The sequence below is a fragment of the Oncorhynchus kisutch genome, unplaced genomic scaffold (assembly GCF_002021735.2).
Source record: "Oncorhynchus kisutch isolate 150728-3 unplaced genomic scaffold, Okis_V2 scaffold3444, whole genome shotgun sequence".
In the NCBI taxonomy this organism is placed as follows: Eukaryota; Metazoa; Chordata; class Actinopteri; order Salmoniformes; family Salmonidae; genus Oncorhynchus; species Oncorhynchus kisutch.
Genome location: NW_022265389.1, coordinates 15,327 through 38,760, shown reverse-complemented (window position 1 = coordinate 38,760; position 23,434 = coordinate 15,327). Strand labels below are relative to the sequence as shown.

General features: G+C 46.2%; 1 protein-coding gene across 4 annotated transcripts in view; it reads left to right on the top strand.

Annotated features, from left to right (window-relative positions):
* The window catches only part of LOC116371608 (DEP domain-containing mTOR-interacting protein), an 80,498-nt gene extending 65,347 nt beyond the window's left edge, over nt 1-15,151 (top strand). For all 4 annotated transcript variants that reach the window (XM_031820507.1, XM_031820506.1, XM_031820509.1 and 1 more), the window contains one exon: nt 6,563-15,151. In XM_031820507.1, the coding sequence (XP_031676367.1) occupies nt 6,563-6,691 (129 nt within the window). In that variant the 3' untranslated portion in view covers nt 6,692-15,151. The remainder of the gene's footprint in view (nt 1-6,562) is intronic.
* The last annotated feature ends 8,283 nt before the right edge of the window (nt 15,152-23,434 follow it).

The following is a 23,434-nucleotide window of genomic DNA, read 5'->3' as shown; positions in this document are numbered from 1 at the left end:
ACAGTAGAGGTCTGCTGAGACTCGGACAACAACAGGAGACAGTAGAGGTCTGCTGAGACTCAGACAACACAACAGGAGACAGTCGAGGTCTGCTGAGACTCAGACAACACAACAGGAGACAGTAGAGGTCTGCTGAGACTCGAACCACAACAGGAGACAGTAGAGGTCTGCTGAGACTCGGACCACAACAGGAGACAGTAGAGGTCTGCTGAGACTCAGACAACACAACAGGAGACAGTAGAGGTCTGCTGAGACTCGGACCACAACAGGAGACAGTAGAGGTCTGCTGAGACTCGGACCACAACAGGAGACAGTAGAGGTCTGCTGAGACTCGGACCACAACAGGAGACAGTAGAGTCTGCTGAGACTCGGACCACAACAGGAGACAGCAGAGGTCTGAGGAGACTCGGACCACAACAGGAGACAGTAGAGGTCTGAGGAGACTCAGACAACACAACAGGAGACAGTAGAGGTCTGCTGAGACTCGGACCACAACAGGAGACAGTAGAGGTCTGCTGAGACTCGGACCACAACAGGAGACAGTAGAGGTCTGCTGAGACTCGGACCACAACAGGAGACAGTAGAGGTCTGCTGAGACTCGGACCACAACAGGAGACAGTAGAGGTCTGCTGAGACTCGGACCACAACAGGAGACAGTAGAGGTCTGCTGAGACTCGGACCACAACAGGAGACAGTAGAGGTCTGCTGAGACTCGGACCACAACAGGAGACAGTAGAGGTCTGCTGAGACTCGGACCACAACAGGAGACAGTAGAGGTCTGCTGAGACTCGGACCACAACAGGAGACAGTATAGGTCTGCTGAGACTCGGACCACAACAGGAGACAGTAGAGGTCTGAGGAGACTCGGACCACAACAGGAGACAGTAGAGGTCTGAGGAGACTCGGGCCACAACAGGAGACAGTAGAGGTCTGCTGAGACTCGGACCACAACAGGAGACAGTAGAGGTCTGCTGAGACTCGGACCACAACAGGAGACAGTAGAGTCTGCTGAGACTCGGACCACAACAGGAGACAGTAGAGGTCTGCTGAGACTCGGACCACAACAGGAGACAGTAGAGGTCTGCTGAGACTCGGACCACAACAGGAGACAGTAGAGGTCTGCTGAGACTCGGACCACAACAGGAGACAGTAGAGGTCTGCTGAGACTCGGACCACAACAGGAGACAGTAGAGTCTGCTGAGACTCGGACCACAACAGGAGACAGCAGAGGTCTGAGGAGACTCGGACCACAACAGGAGACAGTAGAGGTCTGAGGAGACTCGGACCACAACAGGAGACAGTAGAGGTCTGCTGAGACTCGGACCACAACAGGAGACAGTAGAGGTCTGAGGAGACTCGGACGACAACAGGAGACAGTAGAGGTCTGCTGAGACTCGGACCACAACAGGAGACAGTAGAGGTCTGCTGAGACTCGGACAACAACAGGAGACAGTAGAGGTCTGCTGAGACTCAGACAACACAACAGGAGACAGTAGAGGTCTGCTGAGACTCAGACAACACAACAGGAGACAGTAGAGGTCTGAGGAGACTCGAACCACAACAGGAGACAGTAGAGGTCTGCTGAGACTCGAACCACAACAGGAGACAGTAGAGGTCTGCTGAGACTCGGACCACAACAGGAGACAGTAGAGGTCTGCTGAGACTCAGACAACACAACAGGAGACAGTAGAGGTCTGCTGAGACTCGGACCACAACAGGAGACAGTAGAGGTCTGCTGAGACTCGGACCACAACAGGAGACAGTAGAGGTCTGCTGAGACTCGGACCACAACAGGAGACAGTAGAGTCTGCTGAGACTCGGACCACAACAGGAGACAGCAGAGGTCTGAGGAGACTCGGACCACAACAGGAGACAGTAGAGGTCTGAGGAGACTCGGACCACAACAGGAGACAGTAGAGGTCTGCTGAGACTCGGACAACACAACAGGAGACAGTAGAGGTCTGCTGAGACTCGGACCACAACAGGAGACAGTAGAGGTCTGCTGAGACTCGGACCACAACAGGAGACAGTAGAGGTCTGCTGAGACTCAGACAACACAACAGGAGACAGTAGAGGTCTGCTGAGACTCAGACAACACAACAGGAGACAGTAGAGGTCTGCTGAGACTCGAACCACAACAGGAGACAGTAGAGGTCTGCTGAGACTCGAACAACACAACAGGAGACAGTAGAGGTCTGCTGAGACTCAGACAACACAACAGGAGACAGTAGAGGTCTGCTGAGACTCAGACAACACAACAGGAGACAGTAGAGGTCTGCTGAGACTCGGACCACAACAGGAGACAGTAGAGGTCTGCTGAGACTCGGACCACAACAGGAGACAGTAGAGTCTGCTGAGACTCGGACCACAACAGGAGACAGCAGAGGTCTGAGGAGACTCGGACCACAACAGGAGACAGTAGAGGTCTGAGGAGACTCGGACCACAACAGGAGACAGTAGAGGTCTGCTGAGACTCGGACCACAACAGGAGACAGTAGAGGTCTGAGGAGACTCGGACGACAACAGGAGACAGTAGAGGTCTGCTGAGACTCGGACCACAACAGGAGACAGTAGAGGTCTGCTGAGACTCGGACAACAACAGGAGACAGTAGAGGTCTGCTGAGACTCAGACAACACAACAGGAGACAGTAGAGGTCTGCTGAGACTCAGACAACACAACAGGAGACAGTAGAGGTCTGAGGAGACTCGAACCACAACAGGAGACAGTAGAGGTCTGCTGAGACTCGAACCACAACAGGAGACAGTAGAGGTCTGCTGAGACTCGGACCACAACAGGAGACAGTAGAGGTCTGCTGAGACTCAGACAACACAACAGGAGACAGTAGAGGTCTGCTGAGACTCGGACCACAACAGGAGACAGTAGAGGTCTGCTGAGACTCGGACCACAACAGGAGACAGTAGAGGTCTGCTGAGACTCGGACCACAACAGGAGACAGTAGAGTCTGCTGAGACTCGGACCACAACAGGAGACAGCAGAGGTCTGAGGAGACTCGGACCACAACAGGAGACAGTAGAGGTCTGAGGAGACTCGGACCACAACAGGAGACAGTAGAGGTCTGCTGAGACTCGAACCACAACAGGAGACAGTAGAGGTCTGCTGAGACTCGGACCACAACAGGAGACAGTAGAGGTCTGCTGAGACTCAGACAACACAACAGGAGACAGTAGAGGTCTGCTGAGACTCGGACCACAACAGGAGACAGTAGAGGTCTGCTGAGACTCGGACCACAACAGGAGACAGTAGAGGTCTGCTGAGACTCGGACCACAACAGGAGACAGTAGAGTCTGCTGAGACTCGGACCACAACAGGAGACAGCAGAGGTCTGAGGAGACTCGGACCACAACAGGAGACAGTAGAGGTCTGAGGAGACTCGGACCACAACAGGAGACAGTAGAGGTCTGCTGAGACTCGAACCACAACAGGAGACAGTAGAGGTCTGAGGAGACTCGGACGACAACAGGAGACAGTAGAGGTCTGCTGAGACTCGGACCACAACAGGAGACAGTAGAGGTCTGCTGAGACTCGGACAACACAACAGGAGACAGTAGAGGTCTGCTGAGACTCGGACCACAACAGGAGACAGTAGAGGTCTGCTGAGACTCGGACCACAACAGGAGACAGTAGAGGTCTGCTGAGACTCAGACAACACAACAGGAGACAGTAGAGGTCTGCTGAGACTCAGACAACACAACAGGAGACAGTAGAGGTCTGCTGAGACTCGAACCACAACAGGAGACAGTAGAGGTCTGCTGAGACTCGAACAACACAACAGGAGACAGTAGAGGTCTGCTGAGACTCAGACAACACAACAGGAGACAGTAGAGGTCTGCTGAGACTCAGACAACACAACAGGAGACAGTAGAGGTCTGCTGAGACTCAAGACAACACAACAGGAGACAGTAGAGGTCTGCTGAGACTCAGACAACACAACAGGAGACAGTAGAGGTCTGCTGAGACTCAGACAACAAAACAGGAGACAGTAGAGGTCTGCTGAGACTCAGACAACACAACAGGAGACAGTAGAGGTCTGAGGAGACTCGGACCACAACAGGAGACAGTAGAGGTCTGAGGAGACTCGGACCACAACAGGAGAGGAGAGGTCTGCTGAGACTCGGACCACAACAGGAGACGGTAGAGGTCTGCTGAGACTCGGACCACAACAGGAGACAGTAGAGGTCTGCTGAGACTCGGACCACAACACAACAGGAGACCGTAGAGGTCTGCTGAGACTCAGACCACAACAGGAAACAGTAGAGGTCTGAGACTCATAGAGACACTTAGCTAAACAGATTCAGCAGGTACACAATGAACATGCATTTAAAAGCAGAAGTTTCATGTTGTAAGCCACCTGGATAAACATCTCAAATGTATGATATCTTAACCCTCGTCCCAGTATAGTAACATTTAGAGTACGGCTGAATTAATCTGCTTGAGTCACCTGTCAAATGTTCCTCTATCCGTCTCCAATCATCTGGAGTGATTGGTGAAGAAAAATATAACCGCAGTGGTTAGACAGAGCAATGACTTATACCCTGTATCAGTGGTAACACAGAACAATGACTTTTACCCTGTAGCCATGGTAACACAGAACAATGACTTATACCCTGTATCAGTGGTAACACAGAACAATGACTTATACCCTGTATCAGTGGTAACACAGAGCAATGACTTATACCCTGTAGCCGTGGTAACACAGAACAATGACTTATACCCTGTAGCCGTGGTAACACAGAACAATGACTTATACCCTGTAGCCGTGGTAACACAGAACAATGACTTATACCCTGTAGCCGTGGTAACACAGAACAATGACTTATACCCTGTATCAGTGGTAACACAGAACAATGACTTATACCCTGTCGCCGTGGTAACACAGAACAATGACTTATACCCTACGGCAGTGGTAACACAGAACAATAACTTATACCCTGTCGCCGTGGTAACACAGAACAATGACTTATACCCTGTAGCAGTGGTAACACAGAACAATGACTTATACCCTGTCGCCGTGATAACACAGAACAATGACTTATACCATGTAGCAGTGGTAACACAGAACAATGACTTATCCCCTGTCGCCGTGGTAACACAGAACACTGCAGTTTAACATGGCTCCTTCTCTACAAATTCTCTGCAGCCTAAGATAACCAGTATCTCATTCATTTCAGCCACGGCCTGGCCATGAAACGGTTAACAAACGCTTTTTCTGAGAAATCCTCAAGTGCTCTCTTCTAGGAGTATTAACTCCTGAGTGACTGGGGCCTTCTGGGTAACGGTTTACCCGTTGCCAAGAAAAATAAGGGATTGTGTTTTTGATGTAATTTGCAGCGAGGAGATGCTCTAGAATTCCTTCACTGCGTGAAATTAGGGTGAAGTTGAGACAATGGCTTGCCATGTTACAAAACAGTCCTAAAACATGTTTGTTTTTGCCAACACTGTTGCAATAGTGAGTCAGCAATCAAATCAAATGTTTCTCCCATCGAGAGCTAACTCTCCTGTCCCGTTCTGTGTTTCTCCCATCGAGAGCTAACTCTCCTCTCCAGTTCTGTGTTTCTCCCATCGAGAGCTAACTCTCCTGTCCCTTTCTGTTGTTTCTCCCATCGAGAGCTAACTCTCCTCTCCCTTTCTGTTGTTTCTCCCATCGAGAGCTAACTCTCCTCTCCCTTTCTGTTGTTTCTCCCATCGAGAGCTAACTCTCCTCTCCCTTTCTGTTGTTTCTCCCATCGAGAGCTAACTCTCCTCTCCCTTTCTCTGTTTCTCCCATCGAGAGCTAACTCTCCTCTCCCTTTCTCTGTTTCTCCCATCGAGAGCTAACTCTCCTGTCCCGTTCTGTGTTTCTCCCATCGAGAGCTAACTCTCCTGTCCCGTTCTGTGTTTCTCCCATCGAGAGCTAACTCTCCTCTCCCTTTCTCTGTTTCTCCCATCGAGAGCTAACTCTCCTCTCCCTTTCTCTGTTTCTCCCATCGAGAGCTAACTCTCCTGTCCCGTTCTGTGTTTCTCCCATCGAGAGCTAACTCTCCTCTCCCTTTCTCTGTTTCTCCCATCGAGAGCTAACTCTCCTGTCCCGTTCTGTGTTTCTCCCATCGAGAGCTAACTCTCCTCTCCCTTTCTCTGTTTCTCCCATCGAGAGCTAACTCTCCTGTCCCGTTCTGTGTTTCTCCCATCGAGAGCTAACTCTCCTCTCCCTTTCTCTGTTTCTCCCATCGAGAGCTAACTCTCCTGTCCCGTTCTGTGTTTCTCCCATCGAGAGCTAACTCTCCTCTCCCTTTCTCTGTTTCTCCCATCGAGAGCTAACTCTCCTGTCCCGTTCTGTGTTTCTCCCATCGAGAGCTAACTCTCCTCTCCCTTTCTCTGTTTCTCCCATCGAGAGCTAACTCTCCTCTCCCTTTCTCTGTTTCTCCCATCGAGAGCTAACTCTCCTCTCCCTTTCTGTTGTTTCTCCCATCGAGAGCTAACTCTCCTCTCCCTTTCTGTTGTTTCTCCCATAGAGATATGCTTGTGTAGACATGGCTAACTCCTCTGTTCTTCTCCCTCCTCTAGGTGTGTCAGTTTGTGGTCTCGGTCAACGGGCTAAACGTGCTGTCTCTGGACTACAGGACAGTCAGTAACCTCATCCTGACCGGGCCCAGGACCGTTGTCATGGAAGTCATGGAGGAAGCAGATTACTGAAGAGGCAGGCTATCACGTGGCAGGGGGCGTGGCTGAGCAGAGTAGACCCAAGGCAGACTCTAAAGACACCATAGAGATAGACGTGCCCTTATGGAACTCAATGGGAAACTCTCTCTGGGCTTCTAACTCTATGGGGAACTCTCTCTGGGCTTCTAACTCTATGGGAAACTCTCTCTGGGCTTCTAACTCTATGGGAAACTCTCTCTGGGCTTCTAACTCTCTGGGAAACTCTCTCTGGGCTTCTAACTCTATGGGAAACTCTCTCTGGGCTTCTAACTCTATGGGAAACTCTCTCTGGGCTTCTAACTCTATGGGAAACTCTCTCTCTGGGCTTCTAACTCTCTGGGAAACTCTCTATAGGCTTCTAACTCTCTGGGAAACTCTCTATAGGCTTCTAACTCTATGGGAAACTCTCTCTGGGCTTCTAACTCTCTGGGAAACTCTCTCTCTGGGCTTCTAACTCTATGGGAAACTATCTCTCTGGGCTTCTAACTCTCTGGGAAACTCTCTCTGGGCTTCTAACTCTATGGGAAACTCTCTCTGGGCTTCTAACTCTATGGGAAACTCTCTCTGGGCTTCTAACTCTATGGGAAACTCTCTCTCTGGGCTTCTAACTCTATGGGAAACTCTCTCTGGGCTTCTAACTCTATGGGAAACTATCTCTCTGGGCTTCTAACTCTCTGGGAAACTCTCTCTGGGCTTCTAACTCTATGGGAAACTCTCTCTGGGCGTCTAACTCTATGGGAAACTCTCTCTGGGCTTATAACTCTATGGGAAACTCTCTATAGGCTTATAACTCTATGGGAAACTATCTCTGGGCTTCTAACTCTATGGGGAACTCTCTCTGGGCTTCTAACTCTATGGGGAACTCTCTCTGGGCTTCTAACTCTATGGAAACTCTCTCTCTGGGCTTCTAACTCTATGGGAAACTCTCTCTCTGGGCTTCTAACTCTATGGGAAACTCTCTCTGGGCTTCTAACTCTCTGGGAAACTCTCTCTGGGCTTCTAACTCTATGGGAAACTCTCTCTGGGCTTCTAACTCTATGGGAAACTCTCTCTGGGCTTATAACTCTATGGGAAACTCTCTATAGGCTTATAACTCTATGGGAAACTATCTCTGGGCTTCTAACTCTATGGGGAACTCTCTCTGGGCTTCTAACTCTATGGGGACTCTCTTTGGGCTTCTAACTCTATGGAAACTCTCTCTCTGGGCTTCTAACTCTATGGGAAACTCTCTCTCTGGGCTTCTAACTCTATGGGAAACTCTCTCTCTGGGCTTCTAACTCTATGGGAAACTCTCTCTCTGGGCTTCTAACTCTATGGGAAACTCTCTCTCTGGGCTTCTAACTCTATGGGAAACTCTCTCTCTGGGCTTCTAACTCTATGGGAAACTCTCTCTGGGCTTCTAACTCTATGGGAAACTCTCTATAGGCTTCTAACTCTATGGGAAACTCTCTCTGGTCTTCTAACTCTCTGGGAAACTCTCTCTGGGCTTCTAACTCACTGGGAAACTCTCTCTGTGCTTCTAACTCTATGGGAAACTCTCTATAGGCTTCTAACTCTATGGGAAACTCTCTCTGGGCTTCTAACTCTATGGGAAACTCTCTCTGGGCTTCTAACTCTATGGGAAACTCTCTCTGGGCTTCTAACTCTATGGGAAACTCTCTCTCTGGGCTTCTAACTCTATGGGAAACTCTCTCTCTGGGCTTTTAACTCTATGGGAAACTCTCTCTCTCTGGGCTTTTAACTCTATGGGAAACTCTCTCTCTCTGGGCTTCTAACTCTATGGGAAACTCTCTCTCTCTGGGCTTCTAACTCTATGGGAAACTCTCTCTCTCTGGGCTTCTAACTCTATGGGAAACTCTCTCTCTCTGGGCTTCTAACTCTATGGGAAACTCTCTCTCTCTGGGCTTCTAACTCTATGGGAAACTCTCTCTCTCTGGCCTTCTAACTCTATGGGAAACTCTCTCTCTCTGGGCTTCTAACTCTATGGGAAACTCTCTCTCTCTGGCCTTCTAACTCTATGGGAAACTCTCTCTCTCTGGGCTTCTAACTCTATGGGAAACTCTCTCTCTGGGCTTCTAACTCTATGGGAAACTCTCTCTCTGGGCTTCTAACTCTATGGGAAACTCTCTCTCTCTGGGCTTCTAAGGAAAGACTCAGTCAAGCTCTGCCAGCCACCACCCACGTCTCTTTCCTATTGGACGCTGCTTCCCTCTGATGGCCTCCAATAAAACTGCTTGGAGAAGAGAGAGGGACATTAGTTACTCTGTTAGATACACACATCTTGTCATTGGTCTCCTGTCTCATCTGTCTAGTTGATGTTGAGACATCACATGGACCCTGATAACATAACAGCCCCCTGCTCCATGATTAGGGGACTGTGCCCTGCTGCCCCCTTCTGGTTTCTCACTGTCTCCTGTGGTCTGTGTTTTCTTTATGTATTGATGGTACTACCTACCCATGTGTGAAGCTGTTTGTGGAGAGACAGTTCTGGACCTGTCTAGATCTGTCTGTCTTTCTCTATCCCGGGACGAGATGTGGTGAAGTTGAAGACAGGCCTGAAAGAGACAGGCAGCATATCATTCGGGACAGGCCTGAAGGAGACAGACAGCATATCATTCGTGACAGGCCTGAAGGAGACAGACAGCATATAATTCGTGACAGGCCTGAAGGAGGCAGGCGGCATATCATTCGGGACAGGCGGCATATCATTCGGGACAGGCCTGAAGGAGACAGGCGGCATATCATTCGGGACAGGCGGCATATCATTCGGGACAGGCGGCATATCATTCGGGACAGGCCTGAAGGAGACAGGCGGCATATCATTCGGGACAGGCCTGAAGGGGAGAGAGACGGCATATCAATCAGGACAGGCCTGAAGGAGACAGACAGCATATCATTCGGGACAGGCCTGAAGGAGACAGACAGCATATCATTCGGGACAGGCCTGAAGGAGACAGACAGCATATCATTCGGGACAGGCCTGAAGGAGACAGACAGCATATCATTCAGGACAGGGCTGAAGGAGACAGATAGCATATCATTCAAGACAGGGCTGAAGGAGACAGATGGCATATCATTCAGGACAGGGCTGAAGGAGACAGATAGCATATCATTCAGGACAGGGCTGAAGGAGACAGATAGCATATCATTCGGGACAGGAGTGTGATGCATTGACAAGTGACTGGTCAATCCTCTGGGCCACATGATGCAAACCACGTCCAACTAATCCAGAGCTGTTTGGACGTGTGACACAAATACCAGCCTGGTTCCACTGTGCCGTTGACTAGAGATCACTCACTATACATTGTGGTAGTTGTGTGAAGTTGGCCTTAGTTTAACCAAGCAAACAGGGTTGTAAATAATGTTCATGTTTATGGAGAACTAATTGTTGTCGATGATGTGTCTTTTCCCTGTACACTTAGGGCGAGTTTCCCGGACAACAAATCCTGGACTAAAAAGTCTAAATCAATGGATAAGATTATTCTTTGTTCGGGAAACCGTCCCTTGAAGACAAAGTAGGTAGCTACTAGCTAGTTAATGAGGTAACACTTGACTGGATGGTTCTACTGTCTGTAGGCCTGAATATCATGGTTATAATTACCACATAAAGGATATGACTCAGTATGTAGACCAAAAGGTTGCGCCTGTAACAACTACCTTCACTCTGTCATGACACAACCAACCATTACCCATCAGGCCCCTCTCCCAGACATGCATTTTGCCTCACCTTGGACTAGAAAGCAAGCTGAAGGGAGAATCTCTGTTGAAAGAGCTTTTTGGTCCAGGGAATCTGCTCATGGTGATATAAATGGGGTGGTTTGTATAGTTTTCTAAGATTTATAACGTGTAATGACCGTGATGAGTCTTTAGCACCGGCGTTGAGGCCTATGACGACACCCACCTGTTACCAATAAGCCGAATGTGGATGTCGTATATCCACTATAGTCCCTAGTCTTTCAGAAGTGGCATGTTCCACACTACCGTCAATTCTATAATATATGGATAGGTTAACATATATATATTTAATGTAGATCTGTGTATGGATTTAGACAGACTAAGGCACTTTAAAAAAATGACAATAACTGTTTGCATCAGTTCGTTTTCTAGTTAAAATGTCTGAAAATGGATAGTGTGTTAAGACGTCACTATGCTGTATCATCCTGAAACATAAACGCATTAAGAATGATCAACCCTTTCTATTTGCCATCAGACCCGATCTACTTGTATTTAAGAAGGAGAAAAGGGGGTTTATTTCGGGTAGCTAGCTGTGAATTTAAAGTAGAAGAACTATTGATGGCACGAGAGAAACAATCTATGGCAGTATTTAATAACAGAGTCATCTGTAGCTCAGTGTGCCAGGGTCAACTGTGGTCTTATGACATCACTTCCTGGTCAGATGAAGTAGCCTAGGTTCATTGTAAGATTTAATAATAATAATAAAGAATAGCAGTACAAGCTCTGTTCATGGTCACCTTTCTTCGATATGCAGTGTTGTTGTTTACCATAATGTCAAGCCTCAAATCATAGGTTTGATTTGAGTTGTTTTTGGAAAACGACAGTCACTTTTTGACAAGCTAGGATTCTGTCTCTTTCTATAATGTGCTTAAATGTGTAAAGTGACAAAATGCATCATACATACATAGGTTCTTGAATGTAGTGCTGGCTAACGATCCAGGGTTCTTTTTTCAGGACTGATATATCATTGGTTAAGCTCTCACTAAGAACATTAGACATCAGTGATTGGGTGAATGGCTGCTCTCACTAAGAACATTAGACATCAGTGATTGGGTGAATGGCTGCTCTCACTAAGAACATTAGACATCAGTGATTGGGTGAATGGCTGCTCTCACTATGAACCTTAGGCATCAGTGATTGGGTGAATGGCTGCTCTCATTATGAACCTTAGACATCAGTGATTGGGTGAATGGCTCTCTCACTATGAACATTAGACATTAGTGATTGGGTGAATGGCTGCTCTCACTATGAACATTAGGCATCAGTGATTGGGTCAATGGCTGCTCTCACTTTGAACATTAGACATCAGTGATTGGGTGAATGGCTGCTCTCACTAAGAACATTAGACATCAGTGATTGGGTGAATGGCTGCTCTCACTATGAACCTTAGACATCAGTGATTGGGTGAATGGCTGCTCTCACTAAGAACCTTAGACATCAGTGATTGGGTGAATGGCTGCTCTCACTATGAACCTTAGACATCAGTGATTGGGTGAATGGCTGCTCTCACTATGAACATTAGGCATCAGTGATTGGGTGAATGGCTGCTCTCACTATGAACCTTAGACATCAGTGATTGGGTGAATGGCTGCTCTCACTATGAACCTTAGACATCAGTGATTGGGTGAATGGCTGCTCTCACTATGAACATTAGACATCAGTGATTGGGTGAATGGCTGCTCTCACTATGAACATTAGGCATCAGTGATTGGGTGAATGGCTGCTCTCACTATGAACCTTAGACATCAGTGATTGGGTGAATGGCTGCTCTCACTATGAACCTTAGACATCAGTGATTGGGTGAATGGCTGCTCTCACTATGAACCTTAGACATCAGTGATTGGGTGAATGGCTGCTCTCACTATGAACATTAGGCATCAGTGATTGGGTGAATGGCTGCTCTCACTAAGAACATTAGACATCAGTGATTGGGTGAATGGCTGCTCTCACTATGAACCTTAGACATCAGTGATTGGGTGAATGGCTGCTCTCACTAAGAACATTAGACATCAGTGATTGGGTGAATGGCTGCTCTCACTAAGAACATTAGACATCAGTGATTGGGTGAATGGCTGCTCTCACTAAGAACATTAGACATCAGTGATTGGGTGAATGGCTGCTCTCACTATGAACCTTAGACATCAGTGATTGGGTGAATGGCTGCTCTCACTAAGAACATTAGACATCAGTGATTGGGTGAATGGCTGCTCTCACTAAGAACATTAGACATCAGTGATTGGGTGAATGGCTGCTCTCACTATGAACCTTAGACATCAGTGATTGGGTGAATGGCTGCTCTCACTATGAACCTTAGACATCAGTGATTGGGTGAATGGCTGCTCTCACTAAGAACATTAGACATCAGTGATTGGGTGAATGGCTGCTCTCACTATGAACATTAGACATCAGTGATTGGGTGACCCACTGCAATGCATGAGGTTTTCGTGGTATGTTTGTTTTTTACACATTTCTACTCCACCACCTAGTTTCACTTTAGTCCTGTAATGAATTATTGGTTCTGCCATACTAGGAAAGGCTTGTGTTGTTTGGTAAAGCAAGAACTTAGAGTCATTTTAATACTTCAGCTGTTTTTGGTTCCACTTTACTGACAGCATCCAGGTTAAAACGCATGATAAGGTGTTATTAGCATGAGCCTTTTATAATGTCTTATCAGGCTTATAAAAATGCTTATCCTGTATTAATACCTGTGTGTTTTAAACAGACACAATGACCAGAAAGAACTGGACATCCAGTCACTATTGGGACTTCTTTAATGTGCCATGTTATAAATGTTGAAACATTTGCCTTAATAACTTTGTGTTTTTGCTGCGTGTCTTCTTTTTAGTTGGTGATCATTTTTAATATTTGAATATCTTCTCCTTAATTAAAGGGTTCACTATGCAATCCTCTTCCTGATCGGTCTTACTATATTAACCTTCTGCTGCTTATTTTACAGACGGGACATCTTTTTTCTCTCTTCTTGACAATCAGTGTTTTCTTGATACAGAAGGTCTGTGTTTCCAAATGGTAGTGCACTACTTTGGACCAGGGCCCAGTAGTGGCATTCTATATAGGGAATAGAATGCCATTTGGGACGCTACAGAGATCTGAACAGCACAATGACCTGACGGCAGTACGGATAGAGATACAACACAATGACCTGACGGCAGTACGGATAGAGATACAACACAATGACCTGACGGCAGTACGGATAGAGATACAACACAATGACCTGACGGCAGTACGGATAGAGATACAACACAATGACCTGACGGCAGTACGGATAGAGATACAACACAATGACCTGACGGCAGTACGGATAGAGATACAACACAATGACCTGACGGCAGTACGGATAGAGATACAACACAATGACCTGACGGCAGTACGGATAGAGATACAACACAATGACCTGACGGCAGTACGGATAGAGATACAACACAATGACCTGACGGCAGTACGGATAGAGATACAACACAATGACCTGACGGCAGTACGGATAGAGATACAACACAATGACCTGACGGCAGTACGGATAGAGATACAACACAATGACCTGACGGCAGTACGGATAGAGATACAACACAATGACCTGACGGCAGTACGGATAGAGATACAACACAATGACCTGACGGCAGTACGGATAGAGATACAACACAATGACCTGACGGCAGTACGGATAGAGATACAACACAATGACCTGACGGCAGTACGGATAGAGATACAACACAATGACCTGACGGCAGTACGGATAGGGATACAACACAATGACCTGACGGCAGTACGGATAGAGATACAACACAATGACCTGACGGCAGTACGGATAGAGATACAACACAATGACCTGACGGCAGTACGGATAGAGATACAACACAATGACCTGACGGCAGTACGGATAGAGATACAACACAATGACCTGACGGCAGTACGGATAGAGATACAACACAATGACCTGACGGCAGTACGGATAGAGATACAACACAATGACCTGACGGCAGTACGGATAGAGATACAACACAATGACCTGACGGCAGTACGGATAGAGATACAACACAATGACCTGACGGCAGTACGGATAGAGATACAACACAATGACCTGACGGCAGTACGGATAGAGATACAACACAATGACCTGACGGCAGTACGGATAGAGATACAACACAATGACCTGACGGCAGTACGGATAGAGATACAACCTGCCACGTACTCTCTGCTTCATAGAAGGTTTTACTAATGGTAATGAATCTATGACTTTTTGATTAAAAATCTATTATAATATAATAATAAAATAATAATATTTTTAAAATGTGTTTATTTTTACCAATCAGTCAGCAGCTCATTTTAAAGGGATTCATTCATCTACAGATCATTATGTTCATGAAGTAATCTATGTACATTAAATGATCTAGATTACACTCTGGGCTCACGAACTGACTATATAAAGGCTTTGATAGCAGTTTGTGTACATACATTTTATAAAATACATTGTGTGGATGAATGAATGTCAGGACAATGAAAATATATAAGCTCACGTCTGGCATCACGTCTGGCATCACGTCTGTGTTGTGCAATGCAGCTAAAGGCATAAAGTTCATATGTAAAGTTCATATGTAAAGTTCATATGTAAAGTTCATATGTAAAGTTCATATGTAAAGTTCATATGTAAAGTTCATATGTAAAGTTCATATGTGTTTTAATAAACATACTGGTTTGGTTCAACATGTATTTACGACATCATACTTCCTGTTTAAGTTAGTTTGGTCAAATTACTTATCTTATCTTATCTCTTATCTTATCTAATCGTGTATTTAATTAATGGTTAGTAAATAGTCACAAACTCCGTCTCAGATGGACCACTAGGCCTTACATCAGGGGTATTCAACTCTGACCCTCCGTCTCAGATGGACCACTAGGCCTTACATCAGGTGTTTTCAACTCTGACCCTCAGTCTCAGATGGACCACTAGGCCTTACAACAGGTGTATTCAACTCTGACCCTCAGTCTCAGATGGACCACTAGGCCTTACATCAGGTGTATTCAACTCTGACCCTCAGTCTCAGATGGACCACTAGGCCTTACATCAGGTGTATTCAACTCTGACCCTCAGTCTCAGATGGACCACTAGGCCTTACATCAGGTGTATTCAACTCTGACCCTCAGTCTCAGATGGACCACTAGGCCTTACATCAGGTGTATTCAACTCTGACCCTCAGTCTCAGATGGACCACTAGGCCTTACATCAGGTGTATTCAACTCTGACCCTCAGTCTCAGATGGACCACTAGGCCTTACATCAGGTGTATTCAACTCTGACCCTCCGTCTCAGATGGACCACTAGGCCTTACATCAGGTGTTTTCAACTCTGACCCTCAGTCTCAGATGGACCACTAGGCCTTACATCAGGTGTATTCAACTCTGACCCTCAGTCTCAGATGGACCACTAGGCCTTACATCAGGTGTATTCAACTCTGACCCTCAGTCTCAGATGGACCACTAGGCCTTACATCAGGTGTATTCAACTCTGACCCTCAGTCTCAGATGGACCACTAGGCCTTACATCAGGTGTATTCAACTCTGACTCTCAGTCTCAGATGGACCACTAGGCCTTACATCAGGTGTATTCAACTCTGACCCTAAGAGGTCCGGAACCTGCTGGTTTTCTGTTCAACCTCATCATTAATTACAACCTCCACTCCGGTACAATGGCAGTATAGTTCTCAAGCCTTCCTACATCATCCTTCACTAGTTTAGATAATTTATGACAAGGCCAAGGCCTCCCTGTGTAGATAAGCATTCTAGCCAGTCTGACGATAAGTTCATTCATTTCTACCAAGGAACAGACAGTCACTGTTCTAGTTCTTGATTATAATTACACAGATTATATTCAGTACTAGGATTAAAAGAAAATTCATACATCTATACAGTAACATAATACTATTCTGATTAGTCAGTCCTGATTGAAATGTATACATAATTAGTCATTATTGATTTTTTAAAATTAAAATCCCTTAACAGAAACTCATGTGACGATAAAGTGGTAGCAATACAAGGTTAGAACATTTATAGAAAATATAGAAATGCCAATGGTGGAGGTGTTGCTGAGGGTGCTGGAGTGTGCTAGACAGGCTGAAAGAACCATTCCAAAGTGACTGGCCTTGACAACATTCCTGACAGATTTCTAAGGGATGCTGTGGTAATTATCACCCCCTGTGTAACTCACATTGTGAATCTGTCTATTGAACTAGGGTGTTTTCCCAGTGAACTAAAACTTGCAAGGGTCATTCATTTTATATATATATTTTTTAAAAAATGGAATAATTTAGATCATGGAAACTATCGGCCTGTCTCAATCCTGTGTGCTTGATCGAAGGTCATGGAAAGGATTATGTTCAAGCAGATTGACAGTAAAATTTCCTTACATAACCTATTCTATGAGCTCCAATCTGGCTTCAGGAAATCCCATTTCACTGACATCTGCCTACTATATCTGACTGAGCACATAAGGAAGGAAGTAAACGGAGGGAAATTTTGTGGTATGGTTATGTTAGATCTCCAAAAGACGTTGGATACAGTGGGTCATGAAATTCTGTTAATCAAACTAAGAGCCATGGGCTTTAACAACTTAGCAGTAAAATGGGTCAGCTCTTACCTGCAAGGAAGAAAAACAGATGGTGGAACGACCCTGTCTAAACCCAGAAACTTGAACTGCAGGGTACCCCAAGGGATTGTGCTGGGTCCACTTTTATTTCTATTGTATATAAGTTATCTGAAATCTGCCTCTACGTGTGACCTTTTCCTACATGCAGATGCACTGTTGGTTTCCAACAAAGATGTGGTTGAGAAAGACAAAGATGTGGTTGAGAAAGACAAAGATGTGGTTGAGAAAGACAAAGATGTGGTTGAGAAAGACAAAGATGTGGTTGAGAAAGACAAAGATGTGGTTGAGAAAGACAAAGATGTGGTTGAGAATGACAAAGATGTGGTTGAGAAAGACCAAGATGTGGTTGAGAAAGACCAAGATGTGGTTGAGAAAGACAAAGATGTGGTTGAGAAAGCCCTCAGTGCTGAACTTCTGGATGTCCATAAATGGCTATATGACAATAAGCTGTTACTTCATCTTGGAAAAACAGAGTCCATCTTGTTCGGGTCCAAAGTGAAACTGAGGAAATGCCCAGATTTTAAAAGGTGGTAGTCGGTGACGTAGTGGTCGCAGCAAAAGACTCTGTTAAGTATCTTGGATGTGTGCCAGATAACCATCTGACAGGGGAGATCACGGCACAAAACGTTATCGCCAAAGTGAACCATAAAATTTGGTTCCTGGCTAGAACCTCCAAATATCTGGATAAGAATTACAATGGGCAGAATATATTGGCAGGGGCTCTTGTTCAGTGGCACTTCGACTATGCATGCTCTTCCTGGTACAACAGTGCCCCCAAGATATGAAAAAATAGATTGCAGACATCTCAGAACAAATTAGTCAGGAATATTCTTAAACTTCCAGCATTACGCATCTTGACTATTCACAACTTTGAAAGCATTAGACGGCAAGAGGTGGAGGAGAGAGTTGCTTGGATAAAATTGTGTCTTGTACATAAGATTGTCCACAGTATGGTCCCCAGATACTTATATAACTACTTTAACTTAGTAAGGAATAACCACAACTATTCAACTAGAAGGAGTGAAACTGACGCGGTTCCTTCTAGATTTAAAAGTGGTTTTAGGAAAGAAACATTTTTATATTCGGCTGCCATTTGGAATGATTTTCCAAAGAATTTGAAACCTTATAACCTCCATAGTTAGTTTCAAGATCTCACTGAACAAATGGCTAAATAGTAGCATGTCTCAAAAGTGAATGTTGAGATTAAAGTAGGTGACAGAGAGGGAAATGCTGGGATAGCATGTGGTCTGCCTTTTTGGTGCCTGTTGCTTATTATATTGTGATTGTCTTGTGTGAGATATATATATATATATATATATATATATATATATATATATATATATATATATATATATACATATATATATATATACATACAGTTGAAGTCGGAGGTTTACATACACTTTGGTTGGAGTCATTAAAACTCATTTTTCAACCACTCCACAAATTTCTTGTTAACAAACTATAGTTTTGGCAAGTCGGTTAGGACATCTACTTTGTGCATGACACAAGTAACAATTGTTTACAGACAGATTATTTCACTTATAATTCACTGTATCACAATTCCAGTGGGTCAGAAGTTTACATACATGAAGTTGACTGTGCCTTTAAACAGCTTGGAAAATTCCGGAAAATTATGTCATGGCTTTAGAAGCTTCTAATAGGCTAATTGACATCATTTGAGTCAATTGGAGGTGTACCTGTGGATGTATTTCAAGGCCTACCTTCAAACTCAGTGCCCCTTTGCTTGACATCATGGGAAAATCTAAAGAAATCAGCGAAGACCTCCATAAGTTTGGTTCATCCTTGGGAGCAATTTCCAAATACCTGAAGGTACCATGTTCTTCTGTACAAACAATAGTACACAAGTATAAACACCATGGGACCACGCAGCCATCATACCGCTCAGGAAGGAGACGTGTTCTGTCTCCTAGAGATGAACGTACTTTGGTGTGAAAAGTGCAAATCAATCCCAGAACAACAGCAAAGGACCTTGTGAAGATGCTGGAGGAAACAGGTACAAAAGTATCTATATTCACAGTAAAACGAGTCCTATACCAATATAACCTGAAAGGCCGCTCAGCAAGGAAGAAGCCACTGCTCCAAAACCGCCATTAAAAAGCCAGGCTACGGTTTGCAACTGCACATGGGGACAAAGATCGTACTTTTTGGAGAGATGCCCTCTGGTCTGATGAAACAAAAATAGAACTGTTTGGCCATAATGACCATCGTTATGTTTGGAGGAAAACAGGGGAGGTTTGCAAGCCGAAGAACACCATCCCAACCGTGAAGCAACATCTCAAGACATCAGTCAGGAAGTTCAAGCTTAGTTGCAAATGGGTCTTCCAAATGGACAATGACCCCAAGCATACTTCCAAAGTTGTGGCAAAATGGCTTAAGGACAACAAAGTCAAGTTATTGGAGTGGCCATCACAAAACCCTGACCTCAACCCTATAGAAATTTTGTGGGCAGAACTGAAAAAGCTTGTGCAAGAAAGGAGGCCTACAAACCTAACTCAGTTACACCAGCTCTGTCAGGAGGAATGGGCCAAAATTCACCCAACTTATTGTGGGAAGCTTGTGGAAGGCTACCCGAAATGTTTGACCCAAGTTAAACAATTTCAAGGCAATGCTACCGAATACTAATTGAGTGTATGTAAACTTCTGACCCTGAGAATGTGATGAAAGAAATAAAAGCTGAAATAAATCATTCTCTCTACTATTATTGTGACATTAAACGTTCTTAAAATAAAGTGGTGATCATAAAATATCCATAATAAATACAAATACTGGTGTCTCAGGTCTAAATCAGTCTGATTAGAGGGGAGCAATGACTGGTTTCCCAGGCCTAAATCAGTCTCTGATTAGAGGGGAACAATGACTGGTGTCTCAGGTCTAAATCAGCCTCTGGTTAGAGCGGAACAGTGACTGGTGTCTCAGGCCTAAATCAGTCTCTGATTAGAGGGGAACAATGACTGGTGTCTCAGGTCTAAATCAGCCTCTGGTTAGAGCGGAACAGTGACTGGTGTCTCAGGTCTAAATCAGCCTCCGATTAGAGGGGAACAATGACTGGTGTCCCAGGTCTAAATCAGCCTCTGGTTAGAGGGGAACAGTGACTGGTGTCTCAGGTCTAAATCAGTCTGATTAGAGGGAAACAATGACTGGTTTCCCAGGTCTAAATCAGTCTGATTAGAGGGAAACAATGACTGGTTTCCCAGGTCTAAATCAGTCTGATTAGAGGGAAACAATGACTGGTTTCCCAGGTCTAAATCAGCCTCTGGTTAGAGGGGAACAGTGACTGGTGTCTCAGGTCTAAATCAGTCTGATTAGAGGGAAACAATGACTGGTTTCCCAGGTCTAAATCAGTCTGATTAGAGGGAAACAATGACTGGTTTCCCAGGCCTAAATCAGTGATTAGAGGGAAACAATGACTGGTTTCCCAGGCCTAAATCAGTCTGATTAGAGGGAAACAATGACTGGTTTCCCAGGCCTAAATCAGTTCCTAATTAGAGGGAAACAATGACTGGTTTCCCAGGTCTAAATCAGTCTGATTAGAGGGGAACAATGACTGGTTTCCCAGGTCTAAATCAGTCTGATTAGAGGGGAACAATGACTGGTTTCCCAGGTCTAAATCAGTCTGATTAGAGGGAAACAATGACTGGTTTCCCAGGTCTAAATCAGTCTGATTAGAGGGGAACAATGACTGGTTTCCCAGGTCTAAATCAGTCTGATTAGAGGGAAACAATGACTGGTTTCCCAGGCCTAAATCAGTTCCTAATTAGAGGGAAACAATGAAGAAATGCAGTGGAACTGGCTTCGAGGTCCGGAGTGGAGTTTGTGGTCCCTAGGCACTAGAGATCAGACATTATTTGCCTAGTATATGCAATATGGTGAAACTTCCACCTAGCCTATCAGAGGGCAGGGTGGAGCTACTACCAGATTGGTTGCACCTATCAAATCCTCTCAGATCTCCACAAGTGCGTAGGGTCTAGGGGTCATCTTTGTCAAATCATATTTGCTGTACTCATCTTCAATGTTCAATGCCTCCTGCTTTTTAATGTGTAATGTACTGTATCACCAACGAGGGGCAGTGTTACTCTACTACCTTACTCTACAAGCTGATTCTCAGAGCCAGACCTGGCCTCCTTACTCTACAAGCTGATTCTCAGAGCCAGACCTGGCCTCCTTACTCTACAAGCTGATTCTCAGAGCCAGACCTGGCCTCCTTACTCTACAAGCTGATTCTCAATCAGAGCCAGACCTGGTTACAGGCCTTAAAGCTGTAGAATCCTCTCCCTATCAACTCCATTACTTCAGGATGACAGGTGACATGTTAACAGAAGACTTCGTTTGGCCCTCTAGACTTGTTCCTCTGGTCAACAGTAGTCCACTCTAGGGAATAGGGTGTGATTTGTCCCACCTCTGTCACAGATCCATTACTTCAGGATGACAGGTGACATGTTAACAGAAGACTTTGTTTGGCCCTCTAGACTTGTTCCTCTGGTCAACAGTAGTCCACTCCAGGGAATAGGGTGTGATTTGTCCCACCTCTGTCACAGATCCATTACTTCAGGATGACAGGTGACATGTTAACAGAAGACTTCGTTTGGCCCTCTAGACTTGTTCCTCTGGTGCTGTCTGTGGTGGTGGGGCAGGCCAGCAGAAAATAGGAGCATTGAACTGTGATTGGCTCAGCATTGCACCGTGATTGGCTCAGTGTTCTGTCACTCATGGGGACGCTACATCACCTGCCTTTAGTAAGGGTAGACTTCAAGAATGTGAGCCCAACTCGGAATTGTAAATCTTTTTCTTTCTTTGATGACAAAATTTGCCGATGTAGGACCGTTGCGTACAACAAGGTGAGTCCAAAAATGTCTGATATCCTGCTGCATAAACGATGTGATATTCCAGGGAGATATGGTCAGCCATATCAGATAGGTTTTTTTATTCAACGAGGCTGATTGAATTGTTTCGCTGCCGGACAAGGCTCTGCTGATAGACAGGTGTAGTGGTGGTAAGGTTCACTCCATGGTGCCGGACAAGGCTCCGCTGACAGCCAGGTGTAGCGGTGGTAAGGATTCACTCCATGGTGCCGGACAAGGCTCCGCTGACAGCCAGGTGTAGCGGTGGTAAGGATTCACTCCATGGTGCCGGACAAGGCTCCGCTGACAGCCAGGTGTAGCGGTGGTAAGGATTCACTCCATGGTGCCGGACAAGGCTCCGCTGACAGCCAGGTGTAGCGGTGGTAAGGATTCACTCCATGGTGCCGGACAAGGCTCCGCTGACAGCCAGGTGTAGCGGTGGTAAGGATTCACTCCATGGTGCCGGACAAGGCTCCGCTGACAGCCAGGTGTAGCGGTGGTAAGGATTCACTCCATGGTGCCGGACAAGGCTCCGCTGACAGCCAGGTGTAGCGGTGGTAAGGATTCACTCCATGGTGCCAGACAAGGCTCCGCTGACAGCCAGGTGTAGCGGTGGTAAGGATTCACTCCATGGTGCCGGACAAGGCTCTGCTGATAGCCAGGTGTAGCGGTGGTAAGGATTCACTCCATGGTGCCGGACAAGGCTCTGCTGACAGCCAGGTGTAGCGGTGGTAAGGATTCACTCCATGGTGCCGGACAAGGCTCCGCTGACAGCCAGGTGTAGCGGTGGTAAGGATTCACTCCATGGTGCCGGACAAGGCTCCGCTGACAGCCAGGTGTAGCGGTGGTAAGGATTCACTCCATGGTGCCGGACAAGGCTCCGCTGACAGCCAGGTGTAGCGGTGGTAAGGATTCACTCCATGGTGCCGGACAAGGCTCCGCTGATAGCCAGGTGTAGCGGTGGTAAGGATTCACTCCATGGTGCCGGACAAGGCTCCGCTGACAGCCAGGTGTAGCGGTGGTAAGGATTCACTCCATGGTGCCGGACAAGGCTCTGCTGACAGCCAGGTGTAGCGGTGGTAAGGATTCACTCCATGGTGCCGGACAAGGCTCTGCTGACAGCCAGGTGTAGCGGTGGTAAGGATTCACTCCATGGTGCCGGACAAGGCTCTGCTGATAGCCAGGTGTAGCGGTGGTAAGGATTCACTCCATGGTGCCGGACAAGGCTCTGCTGACAGCCAGGTGTAGCGGTGGTAAGGATTCACTCCATGGTGCCGGACAAGGCTCTGCTGATAGCCAGGTGTAGCGGTGGTAAGGATTCACTCCATGGTGCCGGACAAGGCTCCGCTGACAGCCAGGTGTAGTGGTGGTAAGGATTCACTCCATGGTGCCGGACAAGGCTCTGCTGACAGCCAGGTGTAGCGGTGGTAAGGATTCACTCCATGGTGCCGGACAAGGCTCCGCTGACAGCCAGGTGTAGCGG